The 12,367-nt window shown below is 40.6% G+C and overlaps 1 protein-coding gene and 1 long non-coding RNA gene across 10 annotated transcripts in view; one reads left to right on the plus strand and one right to left on the minus strand.

Annotated features, from left to right (window-relative positions):
• Window positions 1-5,733, plus strand: part of LOC115589189 (uncharacterized) — a 32,578-nt gene extending 26,845 nt beyond the window's left edge. Inside the window, exon 3 of the long non-coding RNA XR_003985491.1 lies at window positions 1,955-5,733. This is a non-coding gene — a long non-coding RNA (uncharacterized LOC115589189). The remainder of the gene's footprint in view (window positions 1-1,954) is intronic.
• The window catches only part of nrxn2b (neurexin 2b), a 661,557-nt gene that overhangs the window by 34,933 nt on the left and 614,257 nt on the right, over window positions 1-12,367 (minus strand). For all 9 annotated transcript variants that reach the window (XM_030429949.1, XM_030429947.1, XM_030429950.1 and 6 more), the window contains one exon: window positions 10,888-11,059. In XM_030429949.1, the coding sequence (XP_030285809.1) occupies window positions 10,888-11,059 (172 nt within the window). The remainder of the gene's footprint in view (window positions 1-10,887; window positions 11,060-12,367) is intronic.

Below are 12,367 nucleotides of genomic sequence, written 5' to 3' on the forward strand. Positions count from 1 at the left end.
TGTATTTATGTGCTCTGATAAATAAATCGACTAGTTTCAGAATTGTATCTTTCTAAGTTTTGTTTCTCACATATTGAGCTAATTGCTTGTGTACTCCAATTACAGGGGCATATACAGTAAATAGCTTATCTTCAATAAAATGTAAGCCAAGGTGTGAGCCATCAACCAGCAGACTGCGTGCGTGTACACATTAGAGTCTGGTCCACACTTATCCAAACTAATCATGTATGTGTGGTCAGCCAGCATGCCTCTGGCTCCGGACCTCCTGAGGCTCCAAACGTCCACTTTGACACACTAGTGGGATCGTCAGTTTGGAAGCCAGAAATCTGTCTATCCTCCTCTTATGCCCCGTGTTTGGTGCCTGAAGCATTGGCTGGATTAACAGCCATGATGGGGCCTGGCCTGGGTAGGTATCACAGCTGCTGTGCTAGGGGCAGGGCAAGGGCACCCTGATTGACTGGCACCTCAGGGACACACAAAGCAAGGACAGGCGAGAGACTTGTGTCGTGGGCTTCAAGTGTGTCTGATCCTGTCTGTTTGGGAGTGCTAGATTCTCGTATCTTGATAATCCAGCATATGAATCACGCACTGTTCTTCCTCGCTCTCTGTCTCCTTCTGTATCAGTGCGTAAGCGTGCATCTGAATGAGTACATGTGAGTGTGTGTGGAGACTCTACAAGGAGCCAACTGTATATCATGTTGCTCTGCAGGCAGCCAGATGTCCTTGTACAGGACACCCACATCGGAAATCCATCCACAAGAATGGAGATTACATTCGAGACGATTGGCCACCGGCCATCCTGCGCTCCCTCCCTCTCACAGAAACCTCTCTCTGTCAAGCTAGCCTCATTCTGTTTTTCATTAGGTAACTTTAGATGGATTGTTCTCATATCCACTAGGTTTCTTGGAGCAGATGGACAGATGAACCTGCCCTATACAACCCTGTAAAACGTTGCTGCTTAATCTAAATCCTGAAAGTCTTATTTTCCTAATTTTCTTTTTCTTTTTTTTCAAAACTTGAATCAGAAACACTTCTGCAAACCACAGATACATCAAATTTGTATATCATTCATACCAAGTGTCAAACCATCACCTAATATTTGAGGGATTGAGGGTCCACTGCCTTTCAGTATTTGTAAGTGTGAAACCACACACATCTTTAACAAGACCTAAGGACATTTTGCAGCCATTGAAGTGGTTTAAGAACTAGGTAAGCCAAAATGTGAAATGTGAGTTTTCTAAACACATAAAAGTGGGTTTCCTGCCTGAACCTAAGCAGACCATAAACAGAGCATTATCACAACATAAAATTGAAAACTGAACGTAAGGAAACATTAATTTTCAACATATCCATGATTTGCAGAAATGCGCACTGCCAACTTTTATTCTGGCTATTTGGTTGGAATGTCTGTACATCCTAGGAGATGGATCCCTGCTCTGTCTTTTTCTGCATAACATAGACGTGACTTTACTTCAAACACCTGAAATAAATTGGAAAAATTGATATTTCAACCTGTTTCAGTCATTTTCTAAGGTGTCAGTATCTTGACAGCAAATGGAATGAGAAAGACAAATGAACAAAAAAGAAATTATGGCCTGAAGATTCTTGAAACAAGTTCATTGTTGAAATAATCAAGATTTGTTCACCTGTTTTGAAAAAAGATTGCTTATAATAGGGAACAATACACACGGCGTATTTTCTTTCCCCAAACCCTTTAAAGCCAAATAGGCAACTTGTGTTTCTTCATGTGAATCGCATGGGAAAAGAAAGTGATTTACCTTCCCACCACACTCCTTTGTTCAATGTAAATACATTGCCAGGCGTGTCGGCATGCATTTGAAACAGAGGAAATCTCACTGTTATCACTGCTCGCTCATCTTTCATCTGCACGGCACGTATCAATCCAATGTGCTCGTTTTCATTTCCTTCTCTCTCTCCTCTTGTTTTCCGACAGGATCCTCGCCACCTTTCATCTCGGCCACGGTGGATTTGTGCTAGGGTTGCTGCCAAAGTGAGCCAAAGAGAGCACTCCCCCTTCACCCCAACTCATGTGGAAATCAAAGTTGTCACTTCTCGAATTACCTAAAGCAATCTTTACCCTCTCCTGCTCTACACTACTTAGCGGTGTCTCCCTCTCTGCCTCTCTCTCCTCATCATTACTTCTTCACTATTTCTCTGTGCTCTCTCTCCGTCATCCCATAGCCACAGGCCAGTAATTGGAGATACCTTCCAACTGTGCAAGATCCAATCAGAAGCATTTGCAGAGCACCAAAACCCCAATAAGAAGACACAGAAAGAGGGGGAACTGTCAGCAGTGACAAGTGACTGAGGTTGCTGCCCTCAATTAACTCTTTCTGATGTTTTTTTCCCCATGTACTTTCCTGATTATAACGAGCAAAATAGAAATCCAAACTATGACAAATCGTGCATCGTATCTGAACAGAGGCCAAAGAGGACTTGCAGTTGAAACCTTTTTGCTTGGGGGTGACAAGAGTGTCTTAGCCCGTTTACACCAATAACTTTGACAACCAATGAACATGTTTAATCTATGTGTCTATTTAGCCAGTACAGATGAAAAAAAGAGTCACCGAGCTACGTCATTGTGTCAGACTCCTGAAACAGTAATTCCTTTCTTTACAAGGAACAAGGGAGTATTCAAATCATTTTCTTAGTACAAGTAGCAATGCAGGCCTGTATTCAAAAAATAACTTCTCTAAAACATTAAAGAAAAAAGTTAATAGAGTTTCAAGCTAAAAGTTGACAGTTTAAAACTAGAATCAGCTAAACTGGGTGCAGTATACATCAGGCCTACTTTCATAAAGGCTTAGTAAAAAGCAGATTGAGATTAATTAAACCACAGAAGATTAGAAATAAAGTAAGGAAGTGTTCTGGTTCACTGTCTCAAATGTGAGGACTGGCTACTTTTCTCAGATGTGTTTGTAAATAATTTCTAAACTGCATATGTTTGATTAAGAGACATTATAACCTTGTCTCATTTTAGGCTCATGTCATTTTATGACATTTCTGCCATACTGAGAGGTGTCATACCGAGTAATTAATTAAATCAGGCAATAGATTTAGCTAGGTGTACCTAATAAACTGGCATGACTGAGTACATTGGCAGATATAATGCATTATTATCGTAAGTAACATCTGGTTGCTGGTCAAAGTAGAGCTAACAATACATGCTCTATATATTGATGACAGACAATACAGCAGCCTGTGTGGCACTACACTTGTAAGTTTATAATGTAGTTAGTCCTCTCGCTCCATTTCGTAAAGAGGTGGAAAATTCCAAGTTGGGGGCATTCATTTGGTTTGATGAGTGTGTCAAGGTTGACTGATATTTTATGAAGGTATGGTAAATTACGCATTGTTAGTTGTGCAGTTGTTGTGACTTTAACCCACTTATGATTTTAACACAATGTAACTAACAGGCCAAAGGTCATAAGATGTCATAATATGTGAAATGTTTTACCAACAAGCTTTATTTTGAACGTCTAACCAAACATTGCATGTTTATTATTGCTATCTTGACTGCGGAGCCCTGCATACACAAAGATTGTGCTGTTGAGAGTTGAGAGTGCTGGTATAATCATAATTTATATTTCTACATTAAATGTTGTGAATGTAAGTTGAAAGTTAAGATCAGAAGGTCACACAGGGCGTTTTCGATACCATTTGTCTGACTTTTGTTTTGTATAGAGTCCCCTATTCTGTCCTAATCCTGTTGCTTCCCCCTACTTTTAACATTTTAACTGGCACCGCTGAGTGCTCTCATATTGGTTTAGCCAAAGGGAAGAGCGGAGAAAATCCTCTGGGCTGCCTCAACCTCCCCTCCTCACATTGTCTCTTTATCTTCCTCGCTTATTCACGGTTGGGGTTCCTTCTCTGAGTGTGGAGGTCGCAAAAAAAAAGATGGATATCTAGAAACGCTGGAGACATAAAGGCAATGATAAAAAGGGGGTAGGAGGGAGGAAAGAGCGCTGCCAAGAGCTTTGTTGACCCCTTTTCTTCGACCATTTATCCAAGGAGTAAGAACATCTTAACAGCTCAGTCGGAATAGCTGGAGCTGACCTCGCTGGCACAAAGAATCTCTCCTCCGTGAATCCGCATCTCTTTTCTCCCCTTTTTCCTCTCTCTAATGGTCAGCCTTCACGCTGAACAGATCCCCTAAATGCCTTACAGAATGAAAACAGGGAATGACAATAGCCCTCTCTTTGTACTCTGTCTTTCTTTCCTCTTTCTTTTGCTGCCCTTGGTTTATGATCTGTATTAAGTGGTGTGTTGATTTACTCTAAATGATAACTGCTGCGCCTGAGTTCATTTCGAGTAGCAAGACATTTCGTTAACAAGTCAGGTTTGTTATGAAATTCTTACGTGCACGTGCTGTTTTGTACCGCACCGGTTATATGTAATCTTCTCTGCTGTGATGCAATCCAATTTGTGCAGTGCTTACTATTCAGAAACATGGAAAGCCTCATCCATCATAGCAGTGACAGGAACCCACCCTCCTCTTTTCAACCAAGACTCTCCCTTTATTCATTCCTTTTCCCCTCCAGTCCATCATTTTTAAACAATGCATCCCAAGCACTTTGCCGTACAGTACTGCTTCTCCTGTCTTCTATCTCCGCTGCCGTCAACCCCTCCATCCAAGCATTAGGACCCCACCCACTGCCACTTTCCCTTTTTAATTCTATTCAATTCCAAAAGCTTAAGCTTAAATCTTAATGACAGTTGTATAGTATATGTACTGCCTCTAAATACTGGCAAGTGAGAAAGAAACAGTGAGTGTGGGAGAACAACAGTGCACTGTGCGCTCTCATTGGTTATAATGACATAGTTACGAGGCAGCAAAATAGGGTAATCACAGCCAATACGCTGCAATGGTGACAATATAACTACAGTTGTAAAATACATAATGATTATCCAAATCTCAGTGGGTTCAGCTATGAAGTCCAAATGCCAAGTGTGGTATAAACCCACAGGAAATGGATGGATTTTTCCAGAAGCTCCCTTCTTAGCGAAATGTCATCATTTACTACGGTGAATTACTATAATCAGAGAAAGGGTTAATGTGAGGTGTTTCGGCGAATTGCAAATAGACAAGATGATGAGACGGAGGGGACATGTGACACAAAGTATAGAGACAGGTTGGAATTCATGACACAACACCTCCACATACACTCCCAGATGCACCCATACACTCCCTGAAACAAAGGGAAATATGCGTACATACACATACTTACAAGCACATAAAAGTGAATCTGTATACATCTGTATATATAATCATACTTTATCTCCCTTTTAGCTCTTTCTGTATCCTACTCTGATGCCTACTCGGCTGGAAGGGCGGCTGGCTCCTTGTAAGAGGGGGATTAATGCTCGGTCACACTAAATCTGACCTCCCCTCTGAGTGTCTGAACACCATCATCAGTTGGGGAATGACGAAGAAAAACTATAGAACACATGTCACAGTAGCAGTCACAAGATTTGACTAGTATGGGCTTTTAAGACAGAACACTATCGTCTGATTGAAGGGCTGTCCTCACCAATAACAAAAGCCTTAACTATGAATACATAGTGTTAGAAAACTTTCTGGCTCGAGTGGATGGTTGAGTATCTTTGTGATCAATTTTAGAGTGACTTTGTGGTTGATAGAAACACTGACAGCCAAACAAAAATCCATACTGAATTTACATCGATTTAATTTTGGAGACTTTTTTCAAAATAATGTTGATTAGTGCTTATACTATTGGCTTCCTACTGTTATATGTAAGTTAATTGATAACGTTAAAGAAACAATTTGAAATGGTCTACTCAGTCTTCGTTATTTATACAACTTATACTCTTATATAACATTATAGATGGCTTGTTACCTGAGACATACTGCCAAATGGTTTTTTGCGCTGATGAGGAAGGAAAACTAATGTTGACTCATACAAAAGTATGACTAAAATTTGTCTAAAAAAAACTCTCGTAACAGTATTGGATGCACCTTACTCCTCTTATCGCCAAAGAATTTTGTATAAATGTTCTGTTTTTTAATTTTTTTTATGCATGAATATCAATTTTTCCCGAAGCTGACGAAACTGCAGCGAGTAGCGTGTGCTTGGCACCTCTGTTTAAATACAGTTATTTTTATCGGTGTGAATGCTCATGTTGTTGTTTTTACGATGAATGTTCTTGGTGTGGACAGCTCTTGACTACTATGGTCAGATGAAACCAGATGTCGCCAAACAAATCCATATGTTTTAAGTACGACCAAACTTTTCAATCTTCTTTGGAACCTATGTTTCCTCACTTCTTAAATAAATGAAGCTGTAGTCTGGCAACAGCTCAAACCAAAGGCCTTTCAGTTGTGATTTTTAACTCAAAAAAGTGAAAAGGCTGCCATGTCCTGCCAGTTTGTTTATCTCAAAATAATACAAACCTTTTTGCCAGTCAGAAACAAAATTAGGAATTCCTTGGGGCAATAGTAGGAAATTGTTAATAATAAAACTGGAGACTAAACAATAATCCACATCATATCTGCTACCTTTCTCACAGCAGATGACCAGTAAATAATGAGAGCCAGGTGTGAAATAGAACAATTACAGTTCATATGGCACTGCTGCTGGCATCTGCCTGTTTATTCGTTCAAGTTGAGGTGCTCAGTGTGAAACAGGGATGTTTTTATTGAGCCAGTCTGCAATTTTGTGGATGTAGGAGGGCCAATAACTGTTGCTGCAGGACCCACCAGGGATACCTGACACACTGGATTAACTGGCCGGCTGCTCCTCTGACACTTTTTGTCTGCTCTCTGTCCATCAAATGCATGCATGCGCACACACATAGGCACGGACGCAGAAAAAAATGACACACACAAGACGCACTATGTCATGCACACAGATAGACATGTGCGCTGTCGCATGTAGAATCAGACAGACACACAGACACACACTCCCCGAGGACTACAAACATCACTTCGTGGGACATCAGGAGACGTGTTGCTTTGCTGTTGCATGCGCATGACCCGTGACGACCATGTTTGCTGTTAACATTCTGTCTCTCTAAATCATCACCTCGCGTCAACCTTCTGTTTATATGCCTGCTGCTGGCAAGCCCAGGCAACTGAGGCTCTGCCCGCAAAGCATGTAGTGGAATGTAACTTATTACAATTAGTTAAGAGGCGTACTTAAAGGGGAACTATATAATTTTGGAGACGAAATTCAAACTCAGATTTTTCATATTTACTTTATCAATAAGATAATAACGCTATATGATTTTTTCCATAACTGAATAAAAGTTCATTTGCCTGATAATACTGTAGTATACAGTACACACAGTATATGTAAATACCAGTGGTGGGCAAGTTACTTTTAAAATGCAATATAAACCATATCATTAGTTACCTTATTTTATAAGAATATATTACATTACAATATTATTGTCTGCTTAGAGTAATACATCGGTTATTACACTACATTTTAGTTATTTTTAACAAAATGCCCAAACAACCTATATCAAACAACTAAATAGCCTAGATCTTTTAAATAAACAAATGACCTTGGTCACAGTAATGAGCGGGCAGACAAAGGATCAAAGTCTGATATATTATGAGTTAGGAATAGATATTTTTAATTGTAGGCTGAGTCATATGAAACACAATAGACCTACACCTTTTAAAATGTAGCCTATAATGACACGACAAGACAAACATCTCTTTTTCTTTGCCATTTTATTAGTCTACAGAAAACGGAACGCTTGACCATATGTGACTCAAGAATGTAAGTTAAAGTACACTCGGAGGATTAGGCTTCATCATTACGCGTCTGAAATTCAGTCACACAGACTCAAAGAATGTATAGGCTTGTCTATATTAAACAAGCCTATAACAATACGGTCATGCGTGATGTGGATGGATTCTTAAAAAGCAACAATACACGCTTCACTTCGGTCGTTAGCGCAGACTGTACCGTGACATAACTGTAGTAATACATCATTGAAACATAATTAGTAATGTGTCGTATTACTCTGTTACCGCTAAAAGAAATATATTACTGTAACGCATCACTTTTGTGACACGTAACCCCCAACACTGGTAAATACACATTGTGTAATATAGATGTAACTCACTAACCAGATACTTTAAGACTTTTACTCAAGTGCAATTTGTATAGGTGACATTCACTTTTACCCAAGTAACATTTTAAAACCATATCTTTTTCCATGTATGACTGGTATCTTTACCTGCTGGAAAGCAAAGCAATCCTTCTGAATCTAACATACTACATTTCAGACTGAAGCCCTAATTACAGTGTGAGTAAATACAGTGTGAGTAAAAAAGTGTGTCAACAAAAAACACAGAAAGAAAACCTGTACCTTTGTTTCTTGTGTGACATGGGTGGGTATCCTGGGTGACATTTACGTTCTCTCTTTTATTCCTACTGTCCTTGCCCTTGTAACAGTCCTCTGGGAACTTTTACATTTCTAAGGCCATGCTCTACAAGAGGAGAAACCCCACATAACTCTCTGTACGCACAAAGCATTAGACAGGGCTAAAAACTGAAGTGACATCCCAACGAGACTGCCTTATGTGGGTCAAAACAGTCCCTTTGGGGAGGAAGATTTCACAGGAAAATGCACTTCGTTGTTGCAGTAGAGAAACCTGACAAATTTGGCACCTGAAACACCTCACAGAATACTCCGTTGGAGGCATCTTTCCTGACAACTTGCTCTATTTTTCCTCTAAATCTAGCTACATGGACATTTTAGGATTCAACTGGGACGGCATGGCAAGGATATTTCATAATATAAGCATCAAGAAAACAAAGTAGTTCTGAACATGAGTATAGTGTATTTTGTCCCGTTTAGAGGATCAGAAGATGTCAACATTTTCAATGTGGGTCACAGGAACTGGATTCAACAAGGGAGCCCGCTCATTCATTTCCCATATCTACAAAATATAACCTTGATGTCTTTCTTTATGCACCTACTGCCTCAGTTGGGAAGTTACTCCCCTCCACCCTTTCAATCTCTCATTCAGTCTTTCCCCAACGTATTCCTCCGCCCTTTTGTGCCTCAGCCTCATCCGAGGTTTTTGCTTTCCTAATGTGCAACAACTTTGTTTCCCCGGGACGCCTCCCTGCCAGACGATGACGACTGGAACCTTCAAAGCTGGTGCGGGAGCCTTCAAAGCGGGAGCCCTGAAATAGTTTTGAGTGTATCTAGCTCACATAAATGAATCAAAGCTATTCTCCACCCCTCCCTTTATCCATTTGCTTTCCTTAGTCCCCATAACCTCCTTAAACTTCAGATGGGCTCCAGTCCCCGGCAGACAAACACAAAACTCATCAAGTAAACTAACAAACAACAACAAAATAAGTCTCTTCAATTCTTGATCAGCAGAGGAAAAGGAAAGAAAGGTTTGACAAAGTGACAACACAGCAAGCAGGGCGGAAGGGAAGGGGAATAAAAAGAATACAATATGGGCTGTGAATTAATGTTCCCTGATGAAACAAAACATAGATTCGGATGATGACACTCACTTGCCGATGTTAACAGACTGCTCTGCTGTTATTTTTCTGAGCAGTTGGCGCTTTTGTTATTTGAAGGCTCTTCTTTTGGAGTGTGTGCTGTTGCGAAAAGGGCTACATTTCCATCATAATAACAAGTGCAAAGAGTGAACTGTCACAGGGCGCTTCCTCCTCTGGCTGTGATGCATGCCCCTCAGTCCGGCCTTGCTGTGCTGATGGATGAGCAACAGAATACGTTTCCCTCAATGCCAAAACAAAGCCTCAAAATGTGGGATCACTGCTGTGACAGAGAATGTCACAGTCCCGTTGCTCTATATGTCGGCTAGAATAAATATCATGGCCACATTAGCAGCACTCTCCCTGCTGTTTGAAACAATGACGATACATAGAAAGTGCCTTTAAACAATGGAGATGAAACGTATTGACTCGATTTTAAAAGTTGGACAAAATTCTTTGCAAATTCATGAATGTACCAGAGCTTCAAGGCTTTGAGAAAGGGCATTAGTCAATAGTTTTCCATGAGACCATTAACCCCTAAAAATGGCAGGCAGAAGAGCCTGACTTAGCCTAGTGTTGACCAAATGCAAACTCATGATGGGAACATAAAATGTCTTCCTTTGAACAACCATGAACAAAGGGGAAACACAACGGAGAGAAAAATTAAGTGAGAGCTTTTGCGTAGCCAATAATAGCCTCGCAATTCAGGCCAAAACAGAATACCATGATTATGGTAAAACAACAAACTGAGGAATTAGCACACTCCCAGCAGTGACTCATCGGGTGTTTGCCCTCGTTTAAAGTCCGTATGTGTAATGATGCTGCGTCTGTGTTTATCTTGGAGCCGAGGCATGACTTATAAACACCTCCACATACTTTCCTGGCGTGAAGTGTTCTTCCTGTGTATCCTGCCCAATACCCATGCTCACCAGCCATACCTGACCGGCATTCTCATATTCTGCTGGCCTCAATTCAATGCAGGCATTCGCAGTGCCAGGAGCTACAATGCTAGACTAACTGCAGAGAGCTGGATGCTCTTAGATGGAAGATTGCTTGCCTCAGGAAGGCTGTTGGGCTTGTATTGCCTTTTAGACCGGAACCTGACTTAATCACCTAGAATAATGCAGGCACGCTCTACATATGGATGTCATGATAAATAAACCAGAGCCCTTACAGCATTTTCTATATAAAAAAAAATGGTTTTAGTGGCACTTGGTGGGCTAAATTAATTAATATTTATTTTCCAAAGCTCCTTCTTTTGCTCTCCATTGTGTTACCCAGTTTATAAAACAATTCAATACTGTGAAGATTCAAATCCACACCAAGAGTCCCCTCCCTCCCTCAGTTCACAGATAAGGGCCCCTGTTCCTACCTGAGGGGAAACGTTCGATGACAGGCTGGTTGTCCACCTGTAGTGTGGCGTTGCCGCCACTGCGTGTAAATCGCACCACATGGTATTTGCCGTCGCTCACCATTACCGCGCTCTCCTCAATGATTATGTCGTCTGTTCCCACGTTGAAGATCACTCCGATCTTTCCCCGTTCCTGTAGACAAAGGGTAGAGAATGTGATGAGAAAACAAACACAAAACGAGCACACGTTGAACCAAGTTTATGCTGACATTTGTTCCCTATTGATTTGATCTTTTCAAGAAACAGATTTTGGAAACAATCGTTGGTGTGAATAAAATGTTCAACAGAGTCAACACAAGTTATTCCTTTCTGCTCATTCTATTAAATAAAAAATTAAAACTAATGTCCCGCCCCGACGTCCCGCTTCAAATACAGCTACATTTAAAACATTATTGATAATTCTTAACTCTGGCAACATGTCTCTAGAGATGGCTATATAGGTCTGTCTGTCAGGTAGCCAACCACATTGAGCTCAAAATACTCAAGCTCAAAATACTGCATCACTATTAGATGGATTGCCACAAAATACTGTACAGACATTAATGGTCCTAATAGGGTGAATCCAACTGCCTTTCTTTGGACTGGTCGCCCTAGGGCATCCACAAAGCCCAAGATGCAGCAACAGTGCTGTTCCAATTTGGTCACAAATCAAATCAAATTCAAATCATAATTATATATCATAATATATTTATGTGTTTATCATTATGTTTGTGTGTGTGTGTGTGAGAATGGATTACAGTGAAGCAATCGAATTGACAACTAAACTGTAGTGCGTTATATAATTACATCCAGCTGTTCAAGTTCAAGTTCAATTTACTTTGTAAACTTATTGTTTGCAGTAGAGTCCTCATACACACATATGGGAAAAACATGGAGGCACATATCACACATCATCCAACTTTAAGTGGAAATTAAAAAATGGCAAATTAAAAAGTTCTTACAGGTCCAGATCATACTAAGATATTAAAGTGAACTAAAATACTAATATTAAAACGCTGTGTAACTGTCAATGCAAATACACATAATGTGGTCGCTCCTTTGGCAAAAATCAAACAATATTTTCACTGAGTCACCAAAAAGGCCCTCACTGCCTGCAGTGTGATGACACTGTGAGCATCAGAACTCACACACTTCAGCTTGGTTCTTGTTGAGGACTCAGGCACCTTTAGTATTCATTAACCCGGTAACCCCCTCCCCTCTCCCATCTATTAGTGTTGACAGCCGCCCACTGCTTCGAGTTTATTACAGTCAACCGCCTACTCTACTCTCATCTCCCACCATCTCTCTGCTCTCCCTCTGTGGTTCCTGTCCTCAGTCACAGGAAAGGTCAAAGTCATTTACAGAGTTACAGTCTGCCAGAAAGGCATAGAACAAGGGTGAGCGAAAGAGGCAGAGGGAGAAACAGACAGAGTACATACCAGACAGCACCATTATAGACAAA

Source organism: Sparus aurata, chromosome 10 (assembly GCF_900880675.1).
Source record: "Sparus aurata chromosome 10, fSpaAur1.1, whole genome shotgun sequence".
NCBI classification, from domain to species: Eukaryota; Metazoa; Chordata; class Actinopteri; order Spariformes; family Sparidae; genus Sparus; species Sparus aurata.